The sequence below is a fragment of the Acromyrmex echinatior genome, chromosome 14 (assembly GCF_024713525.1).
Source record: "Acromyrmex echinatior isolate Ae372 chromosome 14, ASM2471352v2, whole genome shotgun sequence".
Lineage (NCBI taxonomy): Eukaryota > Metazoa > Arthropoda > Insecta > Hymenoptera > Formicidae > Acromyrmex > Acromyrmex echinatior.
The window spans coordinates 4,505,570-4,521,417 of NC_141865.1; the positions used below are offsets into that span (position 1 = coordinate 4,505,570).

Below are 15,848 nucleotides of genomic sequence, written 5' to 3' on the forward strand. Positions count from 1 at the left end.
AAGAACCAGCAAATAGAGAATAATTTAACGACAATATTTCGTGTTCGATCATATTTTTCCTCGCATAAGGTATCGTTTTCCATACCCTGGGATATTGAAAATACCCGTAGTAGTCGTCCTGGAATCTCGGTCATCATCCTTTACGTGAGTTTATACACCGCTATCGCGTTCGGAGAGCTCGGACATAAAACGTAACCGACAAAAAAATCTTTGCCTCGTGCAACACGATACGCGATATGACACAGGGAAAAACAGCGTTTGCGTGAATGTCGTTCTTAATCTGATCTAGTATGAGGAACGAAATATGATGTGTCGTGTCATGACGATAATATTCATCTCTGATGATCGGCAGTTTGTATTGATCGCGTTTATCTGACTTCCTTCGATACTTGCAAGTTCTCAGTTTAACACATAAATTACATTTTGCAAGAATACTCACAAAGAAAAAAGTGTGTTCGGTATTTGTGATTATAATTGTATGGTTAGGAGTTGAATTTTTATAGTTTACTATAAAAATGGAATTTCTATAATAATAAATCTATAGTGTCAGATTTAATCCAATTTGATTTGCCAATATATCGTTATTTTATACTAAAACAATGGAGTTAAACAGAATTCAAATTTGGTTAAATTTAACATAAATATAGATTTAACAGCGTATAATAATAATTATTATTAATTAGTAATAGTAAATATTATATTTATAGTAATAACAATTATAAATGTATTTATATACAATCCTGCATATAGAAATATATATAGAAATGTATATAGTTGGTGAAAACGACTACATTATTTCAATGTGCCAACTATATATATTCAGTTTATATATAGATAAATATTATAAATACTAAAAATATTTTTCTCTCGGTACGGTCCTTGGTATAGTTAATTCTCTCTGATTTATGATTAAAAGTCGGGTGCATTGATGAAACGGAACTCGTTTTGATATGTTTAATGCATGCTTACAGACATATGCTTCCGTTACCGAGGTCACGGTCAATGCAAAATGCGGGTTTACAATCGGGAATGTCACGGAAACGCAACAGTGAATTTAAAAGGGTCTCGTCGCATATAATATTGCGGTCGGCCAGACATTGCAGATAGTGGATTGCAGAGGGTATTAGCTGTATCTCTTGGCGTTCCCGTGCTTTTCGCTCATCCTGCTAAAAGAACACGACATTTCCTAATGGACGTAAATTGTCTCGTCGCGTTGCGCTATCGTGGATTCCTCTTTTATTCGTCCGATTCTGCATCATCATATTGTTACTCCCTCTCTTTCCACCTTTTTCTCCCTCGCAGTGAATACGTTACATAGATTTGCGAGCATCTTTTATGTAAAAGTTACGACATCTCGTAAAATTAACTTTGGAAATTTATTTCAGCGAGGATAACTAGGTTTCGCTGAAATTGGTATCAGTGTCCGAACAATAATGCTACGAAAAAAAGCTTACAACAATAATATCTAAAGCTAACAATTTTTTTAACTAAACGCGAGAAAAATATCTTTTGTGCTTTTGTTGAAATTGCAATGTGTGTATTTTGGTCGGAAAAAGCGCAGAATTTTATACACCTTCATCGCCATTTATGCGCTTCGACGCGCTGTTTGCGAGAAGGGACGAGGTTTTTGCTTCGCAGTTGATTAAAAAACCTAGATACCGTGACTAGGGGAAAGGGGGCGCAGGTCTGACGGGGGGTCTCCCGATGGTGATCGTGAGGCAGTAATTCAGAGGGTGCTTTCCTTGTATACCGAGGGTGCAACGCGCCCTGTGCAATGAAAGCAAGCAACGTTTTTGGCGCGGTTCGTAGGGAACATAATGGCGCTTTAACAGTCGACTCATGGTGAACTTGAAATTATCCGTGAATCCTACAACCCATTCCTTGTTTTACAACGCTTCATCGCGGAATGACATCGTAAAATACAAACGGTGCAAACATAACGATGAAAAAAAGATTTCTGTTAGGAAAATATATAAAATAAAATGAGAGAGAGAGAGAGAGAATTGAGCAATACGATAAAATTAATTCTCCGCCGGTAATATTGGACTTTAAAGGCACAATTGATTTTTTGATTGTAAATTCTGATAGATAAATTTAATTTTACAACAAATAAGTAAAATACAATTTCTGCGATAATAAAATCTCGTTGAAGCTTTTTTCTGATTTTTATATACAATCCGAATAACAAAAAAAAATCTATACCGAAGTTTCAAGATCCCATTTTGCGGACGAAGGATAAAAATTTCATATCTTCGACGAAGAGCTAATTTTAATACATCAGGACATGAAAATTATCAAATGTAAAAGAGGGCTCTATAATGAACGTTTGAAATACCAAGTAATAAAGCTTCAAAGCAATTTTCATGTACCACCCTTGTGACTGATCCGGTGCATCAGTTTCTCTGATTCGATGCATGTGCCATGAGGTTTCGATGTCGCGTGTGCAGCCAACCATTGCATTCATGCAAGCTCACTACTCCGATGCATCGACGCGGCGATAGGCCTATCGTGTTTACGTATAGGATAGGATCCATCGCGATCCCTTAGCAGACTCGACATGTCTCGGTAAGGGCGCGGATAAACGAGCCTCCGTGACGATAAATGGATGTGCGATGTGGTACCCTCGGGGTGAAATCAGCGTATTATTTTGAAAGTATAAAGTATCGATATAACGTGGTTCTCGTTACTTGAGCCATAAAAACTGAATCGATATCGATAGGCAGTAGTTGATAGATTAAACGAGGAGAATCTCGAGAGATTTTATTGAAATATCACGATATTAGTTTTTTATCTTATTGGACACTTTTTATATTAGTCCTATAAATATTAACTACAACATTTTCCGCTGGAAATATCTTATATGTTGTACTTGTTCAATCATCCTCTACATCTTCTGCTTTATTTTTACACCTACTCTCTCGAAAATAATCTATTCCACGTACTTCCCTATTTTCACCCTCGAGTGAACAGCGAAAATCACTTCAGACAGATGACCCTGTACATGGAGGGTGGCACTATCTTCGCCTTTCCTGCCGCGCCAACCACCCCTTGAGTCGAGGGGCGAATCGCGTGGGCTGCGACTATATGATAACGGGCTCGTGCGCGATCTTATGTTGGACGGCGAAATGTATATGCGCGCGGTGAGAATGAATATCTCATCGTGGAACGGGGGAGGGCGAAAGGCTAGAAATCAAGGCTGATGGGGGGAGGAAAGGGAGGAGAGAGCTGCATTCGAGTGACCAATTATTCCGGCACACGAAACCGATTCTCTACGACGTCGGGCCACGCCTGGCGTAGACAATGAAGGACAACGGTGATAAAAGCAGGCGTCCATTTCCATTTCAGCGAATGACTTGGGGCACGTGATGAAACGACGCTCCAGTCAGGAATGGCGAAGTGTATTCCCGCGCGCCATGTGCTCTATTAACGCTATACCAGGGATAAAATGTGCCTGGCACTTTTTTAACTTAATATCGCGCGCACTTGCCGAGCAATGCACTCTCGTTTTATAGTAACTTCATTTCCGAACTAACTAACTTTGACTTCATACTTTGACGGATAATTCTTCAATATCTGACACTGCCGAGAAGAGTGAATTTACCTGATTTAATTTTTGCTATATATTATAGGTAAAAAAAGTAATATTTTTTTATAAAAGTATAGTCTTTCAGGTTATAAGCGTGTACACAGAAATGACAGTTTTGAAACTGAAGTATATCTAAAAATTTAGCTAGATACGGACTGAAAGTAATTTTGTTTGATCATCAAAACTAAAAATAATTTTGTAGGATATTCCAAGCTGGTTGTTAGAATGTCAAAACTTTTTGCAGGATTGCTTATCATGCCTGAAATGTCTACGTAATTATTTTGTTTCCAGCAAAATTATTTTTAGACCCGTATTTAAATATTTAAACACTTCATCTCAAAATCATTCTTTCCGTGTAAGAATACAAGGTGTAATGTTTCGCATAATGGCAACTGAATTGATTTGGGGCCAATTTCTGTCACAAGAATTTAAACTACACATCCACGAGAATGTTACATTCCTGGAAAAAAAGTTTCATATATAATTATATAAAATTATATATAATTATACAGGATGGATCAGAGTCGTTGAACCAACTTTTTTACCCTATGAACAAATTATCGACTTCATACTTAATTGAATTATAACGTGTGCAGTCAATTATTTTCTCATAGGATAAAAAGCTGGTTCAACGATTCTGATTCAGCCTGTATATAAAATATGTTTATATATATAACACTCCTGGGTTTTTATATCATGACGTCTTGAATGGAACACATAATACTCGCGTCCACTTAAAAGCAACGTCGCTATAGCAAACAGTAGGTGGTATGTTATGTAACAATAGCTGGGTGAAAGAGATCCCAAGTGTTTTAGGCAGATCGCAATCGATCTTGGAAACAATGACGGGGCTCTCGAGCTTAATAAGTGCAAGGGTGCTTTTGGTACGTTGCTCCGCGTGAAAGTGCCTCGAGGTTGACTTCGGAGCACCCTCGACTTTTGTAATTATGCTCGCACCATCGTACGGTTTGATTGGCGTCCTTAATTAACAAGTGCATTCGCTGCATTCTGGGCTGCAGCTAGACATGCATTATCTCGACAAGACCTGATGATTCTCACGAGGCTTGTTCCCGCCAGACTTGCTTCCGCGATTCTCGCGGTTACTTTTTCATATGAAATAGAGATCATCCGACGATCGGCGAGTTTTTGCTTTTGCACCTGGCTCTATTTGGCAAAATGCAATATTAAAACTCCCAGCCAAAGGAGAATCATGAAAATTCATAGTACTCTGCGCGAAACGGTATTCTCTGGGGAGGCTCTATCGTGCAGGATTACACGACGGCTGAATAATTTAAGCCATGGAAAATGGAATATATCATCGCGTAATATTTGTTTATTAGCGTTTTCCCGCCGTGACTTCAAAAGACGAATTTTTATCGTGCGAAAGGACAGCGGACGAATGGGATAAGTATTAAGTTCTTTGCTTTGCATCTTTGCAACTGATTCGCGATATAGATATTAATTTGTTATAGAAATATTAATCACATACAGAATAAATAATGACTTATAAATAACTGACTTGTTATGGAATAAATAAAGAGTTTAATTATAAATCCTTAAACGCCTTTTTGACATGTTCAGTTTTTTTTTTAAGTAAATACTTCTATAATTTTGAAACGTGACTAATTTATTTGACAGAATTGAACACGTAAGAATATTCTTTTTCTTTGATAACGTAAAAGGCAACGTTAATATACGAATAACTTTTAAACAATAACGATTGAAAAATTGTATTGAATATGCTATATCCAAGTTTATTGCATATTTTTTTAAACGTTCAACTATGATATATTTTTTTCGTTAAATTCAAAGCATCTAATTTTTGGAATACTATGTAAGAAGTTTTTTATTTTAATTTTTTTAACAAATGCTTGAAAATATGATGTTTTTCAAAATTTTTTTCTTTTTCCATTTTTTAAATACTATTTATTTAATGTTGAATCTTGTACCTATGACATGTTTTATTCACCACATTAATAAGCAATATTACATGTGAGAACTAACTCATTTCAGCGGGACCCGATTTTCACATAATTAATGCGTTCTATCATATATTAAAAAAATATCATTTACAAACCGCCTTTAATGAAACGGATATGGCGCTTATTTTCGATATAGATTCACTATGTTGAAAGAGAACGAAATTTGTGACAAGTCCGTGATATGGTCTTTCTTTGTAAGTGTCCCCATGTGAAACTAAGTGTGACGTCAAAGGGTTGCAAGAATACAAACGAACGTATTGAGAAGAATACCCTAATCCGATACTGTCAAATTCGATAGAGTATACCTAAATTCTCTCAGATTCTCCCCTCGCTTCTTTCCAACCGCGATTCGACTAAAGTAACGGAAGTGCTGGAGGGACCTTGGCGGACTTTAATGGAATTACGCGTGAACCGCGTGAAAGTATTAAGGATCGATTATTAAAGCGAGATCGCGCCGCCCTTGCCACGAATCTGACGAAGTCTCTCCCTCGCGGCTTCCCTTTATAGGTGTACAACGCGGTGACTGCGGTAATTAATATAACAAAGGGTCGGGGGCGTTAAAGGGACCGCATGTCGGGAACAATCTCGCGGCATTCTCTATCGGATGGCGGTCGCCTCGCGCGCGACTCGAACTTGGTGGAAAGTTGCACTGAAAACTGCGGAAATTACCGGGCGCGGCCGACGTTAACTCGAAAGGAGTAACTTAATTACGCTCGAGCACGAATCGCCATTGCAAACTTTTCGTTTGTGCCTGTGCATGTGCGCGCACGTGAATCCGCGTGTACGCGAGTGGCAAAGGGCTCGGCGGAGGATGCCCAAGGCAACGGATATACTTCCGCGAACTTTACACGGGCAAAAATTCATTTTAGCTCGCCATTGTAACGATAATGAGCTCTGACAAGCTCTTAATTCGTAGCTTTGTTGTTGCGAATTAAGAGCTTGTATGTACGTAAACGTAGTGTTATTATTTTACTCTGATTGTTATTATATCCTCTTACATCTTTCGGTGACGTCGACTACGCGAAATATTGTTTAACCAAATAAATACATTTTTTTAAATTAACGATAAAGTAATTTTTTTATTGATAGCTATGAGCGAATAATTTTTGGTATATTAACGGATTAAGAATATACAATATTACATGTATTTTTTAATAAAATAAAAAATTGATAAAACGTTAAAAATTTTTCTGTATTACATTTGAAAATAATACCAAAATTTTGGCGGCAATTTAAAACCTGGATTAAACATTGTTTTAATGAGAACTTATTTAAAAACAGTATAGCGATTAAAAAATAATTATTTAAGAATAAACTTCTAAGTAATAATTAAGAAAAATTTTCATTTGAACCACAAAATTATATTATTAAATATAAATATTGAACTGTTTCATATGTATGTAACATTTTATAAGTATAAATTTAAAATATAAATTTCTAATTTCAGTCGCTTTGTGTAAAGTCATACACCTGATGCGCGCATCCTTAATACTTAAAGAACAGGAAACAAGAAAGATTTCGCGAAAACGGAGTAGACACTCGCGTGTCTGAGACCGAGAGGTTCCCCGATTATGATCGTGGATGAGAGCTTAATCGAAAATTAATCCGACCCGCGCGCGGTGCTCGAAACTTTACGAAGGACACGATTCCATTATCGCGGCGGACCGCTTTTGGGTTATCTCGTACATGCCGTTCGCGAGATACGCTCGTTTCGATGTAAATTGAAAGCGGCGACGATCACCGGTCGGGTGACGATCACCAGTCGACGCGACCGCAAGAATAATTGCAAGATTAATCGGTCCCCATTTCGCTCGATAGAAATATCAGTATTCCATGTTTGATCTATCTTTTTTTTTTTTAATTTACGTTCTTTCAAGCTGATTGTACATCACGCCTTGCCTCGTCGAGATTAATCGACACGAGAACCCTTCCGGTAACGTCTTCCCACCTTTTCTCGTTCATTACCGTTTGCCCTGTAAATACGACGTTTTCTGAAAAGTGTTTGCTGAAAAGCATCGGCTAGATTTAATAAGCTTTCGCGTTCTGTTCGTTAGGATTTTAACGAAGCTTTCATCCGACGCGGATGAAAAAAAGTCTTCTCCGGTGATCTCTTCACGAGTTGGATAAACTCCGACTGCTTTTTTTTTTATTTTTTAATATTTTTTTTTAATATTTCGGTATTATATATGTTAGCATATTCTAAAGAACTTAAAGTTCCACTGGATTCTTTCCGCAGACTTTTATGATTATTATAACAAGCTGACTGATGTTAACGAAGTTTTTGATGTGGATCGACTCTTGGCCAATTAACGTCGTCGAGAAAGTCGAGCTCTTGCCACAACTGAGACAATTCCTGGGGCGCATTTCGCATTAGACTCGTCGAACGAGAAGTTTAAATAAATTATTCTTGAAAGTTACGACACAGGAAATGCCTCGCGAGTCTCGGAATTAGTATGCGCGCGTTTGCAACGAGAAGAGCGACCAACTATACATCAACATTAATACAGTCTTATACTTATAGAAATTCCAGATGAACTATTTAGACGACGATTCTTTTAACTATCTTGTTAAATTGGTATTAAACTCTGTAAGCCTCCAGTATTGTCATCGCAAATGTATTTTGTAGATAATTATCAGAAATTCACGAGGCTTTTTATATTTTCATTATATTTTCGAAATAAATAAAATAAAATATATACATCCCCTTCTTTTTTGCACTTTGTGATAATATCTAAACGTATTATGGAGGGTTGTGCGAGGATTTTGTTGATCAACCTAACATCGACGGAGAAGTTCCGGAGATGTTTGCGGGATAATCGATCGAGGGAACATCTCGCCCGCGGCTGCGAGGGAGAAGGTCGGATAGCTCGTCGCCCTGATGAAATCCCCGAGAGCTCTTTTCATGCTAATAAGATTTCGTCGGTCGCGCCCAATGGATACGCGCCAAAGCGCGAGAGAAAGGCACCGCACCGTCGCCGTCGCGTTCGGCATGGAAGAGACACTGAGAGGAAGAGAAACGTACAAAGGGATACTGGCGCCTCGACAGCCGAACGGGGGAATCCCTCGACATGGTACTTTTGTGTTGGCGCTATAATTCGATATTTTGAGCGCGATGCCGCAGGTGAGAAAAATAACGAGTTTTCCTGTAAAAGGATTCAGGAACATGTGGCCTATCCGACGAAATTAATTATCAAGTCCACTTTCCGTCGATGAATAAAAAGTCGTCTAAACAGACGTATCTAACAGCTAAATTGCGCTCTCACTAGTGCGCACTCAATATTATATAGTAAAGGTACACAAATCAGATGTATTGAAGATGTGTGTTTAATATAAATATAAAAACAGATAAACCGAAGAATCAATACTTTTTATACACAGTGTGCTGTTTGATGAAATATATACTTTTTAATTCAAAGTATTTTTATTTTAATAGATTAGATCAGCGTATGACTTTATAAGCAGTTATTGCAGTCTAACCTTTTGTTTATTCTAGAGATTCTATCTCTAGCACTTAATTCGTCATCCTTTAGCGCTTTGTATTTTTGTGCTTATCAGTATGTTGTACAGAAAAGAAGATTTTATTAAAATATCTAAAAATTTAACTGGATACAGATCTAAAAATAAATTTATTAGACCATCAAAATAATTATGTAGGGAATTCAAGAGTAATGAGCAAAAAATTTTTATATTCTAGCAACCAGTTTGAGCGTTCTACATAATTATTTTGGTACTTTATTGAAATTACTTTTACAGATTTATATCTAGCTAAATTTTTAGATATTTTAACAAAACCATTCTTTTCGTTATTTAACTTATAAAAGCGAAAACTAATAAAAAGCGAAGCTGTTGTTAAATTGAGTACAACAATTGAGTAGACGTCTTATAGCATTGGGAAAGTCTCGGCAGATGTGTAGCAGATAAATATTAGTTACACGAAATGTAGATTCCACGTGCGATTCCACTGATCGTTTAGTCAAGAATAGAAATGGATGACGTTCACGTCGAATGTCGCCTGATATTTTCCTGTAATCCGTCGAGGCTTTATCGCGAACTTGCACGAGTAAATCCGCGTCTTCCCTGATGAATGCCGACGCTGTCGGTATCGTGTGCATACTGCATACGCGATCGCATCCCATTTCGACTAGCACACATTGTCGTGTTAAATGGAAACTGCCGACGACGACGCGACGTGCGTTGGTCTCTGGTGAATTCGACGAAGTACACCCGTCCGTCCGCTCGATCGATCTGAAGGTATTGTCCGGTGAGGAAAGTCGAGAAATGAGGAAAATGATAAACGAGAACTGTGGGAACGATTCGCGATATTGCGAGACGATGCCGGCCGCATTCTTACTCGGTGTAAAATGATAAATTAAATCACAGTTATAAATGCGTGCCGGATTACAAGAATGCCATTTCTCTTCAATGTTCACCACAATATTAATCTTGAAAGTATTTTACATAAATGACTAAGAGATCGATTTTCGTGAAATAAGTTTCGAACTGTTTTACAAATAAAGATAGAAAAAAATTAATAAAAGATATAAGAAATAATATAAAATAGCTACTTTGGAATATAAAATATAAAATAGCTATACGGAATCTGAATATTTGACTTGTTCCTATTCACTGGAAAAAAATTCCTAAATAAATGTTTATTAAATATAAACATACATTATTTCTTTACTGCAAATAAATATTTATTTAAAAGAAGAAAGTTATACTTAAACCAAATGATGTGTGTTTACATTTAGTAAACATTTTTTTTTTCAGTGTAGAAAAGCTGTGTTTATAAATTAATTTAAATATTAAAGAATCTTTTAAACTTTTTAAATGTATATATTAATAATTTAATTGTATTAGATTTATATTAGAGACATATAGTGTAATGTTATTTATTTTATTAAATTCGCGTATAAATATTTTAAAATAGAAAATAATATTTTGAATCGTATTTATATTGTATTTATGTTATTTGTACATCATGAATGCTAAAATCAGATATGTTTGTTTACACTCGAGTTTAGTTTTCGAGATTTTCTCGGGAAGAAATAATGCTGTATGTTTCCTCTTTCACAGCGAAAGAAGAGCACTTTATGTCGTTATTGAACAAACAACGATATGTACTTAATTCGAGCTCGTTTATGAAAGCGTGACTACGCCTATGTATGGTATGCTCAATGTACAAACTCTCTACATATGAGAACTGTTTATCCATTGGAACCAGCGTGACATATCGATCCAACATCGAACGCTTCTGCTGTACATAATTCGTCTTCATTAGTCATCAGTACCTCTATCTATCTATGTACAGTTTAGTAGCATGTAATCTCTGTTTTGCACTACATACACAGAAACGCGTATATTATACATTGAGAAAAAATGTACTAAACTTTATCAAATATTTGTTTGAATAACTAAAACTAATATTAACTATAAATATTTACTTACAATAAATAAATATTTACTTAAAAAATAATACTTAGGTCGGTATTCAGATCTTATATTCAAGATCATAAGTATAGTCTTAAAAAGTTACAAACCAGAGAGCCGTATTAGCGTCTTAACACATTACTTAAGACAGTTTTGAAATAAGAACAGACTATGAATATCGCCCTTAGATTAATAGTTCTTGTATCGAATGAATATATGTTTTTTTATTTAATAAATATTTAGCTAGACTATTCAAACATTTATTAAAATTTATTTTCAGTGTATATGTACATTAACGTATAAAATAGAAATATATATCCTATATTTTTCATATATATTATTTCATATATATTCATAATATATATTATTATATTTTTCAATATAATTAATTATACAAATTAATTTCTAGCACAATATGATTTTAGAACTTTATCATTTATAATTTTTTGTCTTAAAAAAAGTAAAATTCTTTTTATTCCAAATCGATCCATGTCTTTACAGTATTTTTTCTTTAAAAAAGGCAAGGTTGTTTTTATTCCATATCGATATCTTTATAGTCACCTTTAATACAAACGTCTACGTATCATGTTCTCTGAGTACCGCACGTTTCTTCACGTGTCGTGAATTTCTGCTGTTACAGACGGAGCTGTCGCAGAATCTACAGCAGCTGTCGGAGAGAGCCCGCTCGACAACGGAGTTCATTCAAAGGCTCAAAGGAATGACGGATAAAGTACATGTGAGTATGGGCGCGCCTTTGGTGCCCGTTTTAAATTCTGTGTCGACGGACGTGTCAACGCGGTACGGTGCCGTGAAATTGCGAAAAGATATGGCATTAATTACATCAGTTCTTTGATAGGAACCCGCCGTGCATTCATCTCTGATGGCCGAAGGGATAATTCGAATATACAAAGGATAGCTTACAATTGCTGAATCAAACTCCGAAAGCCGACATAGATTTTTTTTGATATAGCCTTCTATTTTCCTTTCTTTATGCACGGACATGCGTAATCAATTTGATATTAGATTTCTTGTACAATATCTATACAAACATTGTCTTCTACATTCAAATTATGTGTGTGCAAGTATAAAAAAAAATGTACGATATTTCTAAAGAAGTTAAAGTATCCAAAATTAAACTTGTTCCATGAAAGTAGATTTATAGAAAGATATTTCTAACAAAAAAAATTGCTACTGTATTTTTATAAAAATTAATTATTAGTTTTCCAATTTATTTTTCCAATTTTCTATGATAAAATATAAGTATTGAATATAATGATAGATCATAATTTCTTCTATACATTAAATATACATTAAATATACACGTTAAGTTCTCTGCCGAGAGAGTTTATCGTGAAATTCTGTCGCGTACAGATAAATATTGTATAAAAGTAATATTGAGTAAAAGATATTTCGCGATATTAATCAAAGGGAATAATCCATTCCAGGAGGAATGCGTGGCGCTTGAGGAGGAGGTCGAAGATCGGGTAACGAACCTGGTGAGTCTTCTGCAAGCGAGAAAGTCACGGTTGATCGAAGCTGCTCGACAGACCAGAGAGGCCAGGGTGCGATCTTTGCGAGACCAGGTGGCGAGATGTGCCACGCACCTACAGGCGACCACGGCGTTGCTCACGTTCTGCATCGAAGCGCTGAAGGAGACCGACAGCGCGGCCTTCTTGCAGATCGGCGGCATGTTGTCAGTCCGAGCAGCGACGGCCGCCGGTTCCTGGGGCGGTGCCGAGGGTGTGCAGGAGATCGCTCGTTTGCCGTTGCTCGATCTTACCCTGGACGACAAACCGCTGCGCCGCGCCATCGATCAGCTCACCTTCGTCCAACTTAAACGTGAGTCCGCCGTGATGGGCGAATGTAGTTTACGTGATTGTGTAATGTCCGTGTGCGTAGATTGAACCTATCCGGTCATCCATCCGGCAATGATCGCGAATAAATTTTATCGTACGGACGAGTTCGGGTTTCTCGATAGCAACTACGTCGCATTAAGACGAAATGAGAAATGACATGAATTTTTACTCACAGGGTACGTGAAGCAAATGAGCTTTTTGCACGCTACCATTTCCGCTTGATCGATTAGACTTGTATAACGCTCTGGTATACATGTTTCTTTAAAAAAAAAATAAGAAATCGATATTAAATTTGAAATTTATGCTTGGACGAACGAGAAACTTTAACCTTTTACAACTTGAACTAAATAAGATGTTCCGGGATAAACCTGTAGAACTTTGCTGTTGATGTTATTGATTTCATTGCACTTCCAAAGTACAGCTTAATTAATTGCTACGGAACTCAGTCAAAGTATCGTAGATCTATCGCGTGTACTAAAGAGGAAGTTACTTAGGAGCCAACGTGATTAGAGCTAACCAATAGATAATTTCATTGCAGAAGCACATATCTGTGTAGTTTGATAATGAGGTACATTCAATTCTCTACGATATACATGCTTACTTGAAATATCTATAACACGTAATGTCATACAATAAATAAAATGAAATAAGAATCTTTGAAAAAGAAATTATAAAATTAAATTAAAAATAGAGCCAATAAAAGTTTAATGCACAGTTATATTATATAAAATAATAATCAATACACAATAATTAATTGAATGTTCGGCTCAAATTTAAGTCATCTTCAATAAACAGTCGTACCTACGAATGAAAATATAATTTAAATCATGGAGATTTCGTTTCACGTTTTAATTTTGAAAAAAATAAATTCAAAAGTGAAATTCAAGTGATAAATTCAAAAATTGATTACAAATAAAGCTAAGTAATGACAATAATAAAATTAGATTAAAACTAGGAGATTAAAAAAATATTGCTTAAGATAAATCTTCCCCAAATAACCTTTGACATTAAAAATATGTATCATTCAAACGAATAGCATATGTTTTAATAATTTAATGATTTTGCAAACATTTTGTGAAAGACTTTTTCTTTGAAAAGTCGCCGCGACAGTCGTTTGAATAAATCAGATATTTCTTCGTCATGATAGTTCGTAAAACATCTCGTTGGCTCAACGTCCTCGTCGGAAACTCATCCGCTTAGTTCGTTACGCGAACTGAATTGTTCATGATGGTTCGTCGAATTCTAGCTCGCATTGCGTACCTACGTTATATACCCGCGATAAAACAACGAGCGTAAAAGCGGTGTAAACTCGTTCGAAAGATGACTTTGTGCACGCTTAATTGACTCGTAGCTTCTCGTTCCGCGACTACCGGGATTTTGTAGAGCGATTTATCTTTACGAGACCGCGCTGATCGCGCAACTTTGTACAAGTCTTGTTCGTTGATAGTCGTTTACCTCTCAAATCGGCGAAACGGAGGTTACACACGCTACTGTGAGCTTCGACTTTCTTGTTATTACGTAACTCCTGAAACGACTTGCAATGACAATTACAGTTCTGTTATATAGATTATTTAGATTAGCTGCAATTTTATGCTCTGAATCACACGATTCATATCTTGTCTTTATTAATCAATTTTAAGATATCTGCAGACTTGATAATAGTTGCGTGAAAGGAATAATAATTTTTTATTCGAATTAATTAATAGATTGTAAATTAACAGAGCGATCAAAAGTGAAGGTATCTGATATTCCGATAAGAGACTTTCGAGCGAGTTTTGTTTGACGTTGTGTTTGCATGCGATGTATGTAAATGGATACAAATATTTTCACCGATTATAAATCATTTTACTGTTGGACGCAGCGTCAGAAGGGGAAGAGCGATTTCCTACAGCAGGTAAAGGAAACTCAATAAACGCAGTTGTAGACATATATTTAAATATTAGTGACACGGGAAAGGAAAAAAGAGATGAAAAAAAAATTATTAAGAGATGAAGGAGGCGTCAATCTCACCCGCCAAAGTAGTCTAGACGGCTGAGAGATGACGAGGGGAGAGAGTAAAGGGGGTCTGCTTAATAATTTTACGTAGCCCCCGGCAACGACTCCTTTAAGCATGCCTCCTTGCTCGCCATGGCTTTGCCGTACACTAAAACGTTTCAAAAGCGGATTAATTAGGTACCGGCTTTGCAGTAACTGCTATAACGATCTGGAGGTATTAACTCGTTACAAGGAGACAACCTCTCCTTACTGTTCACTGGGTATACACGGTTCTCCATTGATTCTGGGTGTTACGGACCGATGTCAGATCGGAAAACGTTAATCACATCTGATTAACGTGTTTACAGATGTATGGATAACTTAATAACGTACGGAGAAGGGAGTCACAAGACAGACGCATACTCGAAATTCAATTCACTCGAGTGGCAAATAAAATTATCGATTTCGTCGACTCAATTTGACGATGGAATCAGCCCAGAATTGGTCAAAGCACTCGCCATTAAAATTAAGGATATCACGTGCGGGAAACACGTTGTATTCGCTCATTATTTTAATAAATTTACAACCGCGCGTTCTGATTGAAATTAGGAAAGGAGAGTTAATGAAAAACAAATCTATTTAACGAAACCCGATAAACGACTATCGTCGAGAAAGGTATAAACTCGCTTCTCTATCAAGACATTTCACTTTCGTGGAATCTTGATACAAATCGTACGGTGATATCGGAAAGTTTCTTCATTACTCGCAGTTTGCTCGTCAAAGAGTGGCACGCCTCGGTTCGTTAAAATCTGCGATCGGCAGTCACACGGAATTTCATTTACTTAACCCGGCTTTGCAAATAGCAAAGCGAGGAATGTGCCCCGTGGAAACTTTCAAGTTCGCGGGAATTCCGTGTAAAGTTTCCAACGAAATCATTCGAGCGCGTTTCCCAGAATCTAACGAATGTAATACATTAGAAAAGTATATGCATATTTCGTTGGACTACGAATTTCTTTTTTC

At 36.5% G+C, this 15,848-nt stretch overlaps 1 protein-coding gene across 2 annotated transcripts in view; it reads left to right on the forward strand.

Annotated features, from left to right (window-relative positions):
- The window catches only part of Trim9 (E3 ubiquitin-protein ligase Trim9), a 115,554-nt gene that overhangs the window by 78,752 nt on the left and 20,954 nt on the right, over positions 1-15,848 (forward strand). The window contains exons 3-5 of one of the 2 annotated variants that reach the window (XM_011053758.2): positions 11,639-11,734; positions 12,444-12,837; positions 14,716-14,748. In XM_011053758.2, the coding sequence (XP_011052060.1) occupies positions 11,639-11,734; positions 12,444-12,837; positions 14,716-14,748 (523 nt within the window). The remainder of the gene's footprint in view (positions 1-11,638; positions 11,735-12,443; positions 12,838-14,715; positions 14,749-15,848) is intronic. The other variant, XM_011053759.2, reaches the window with a different exon arrangement.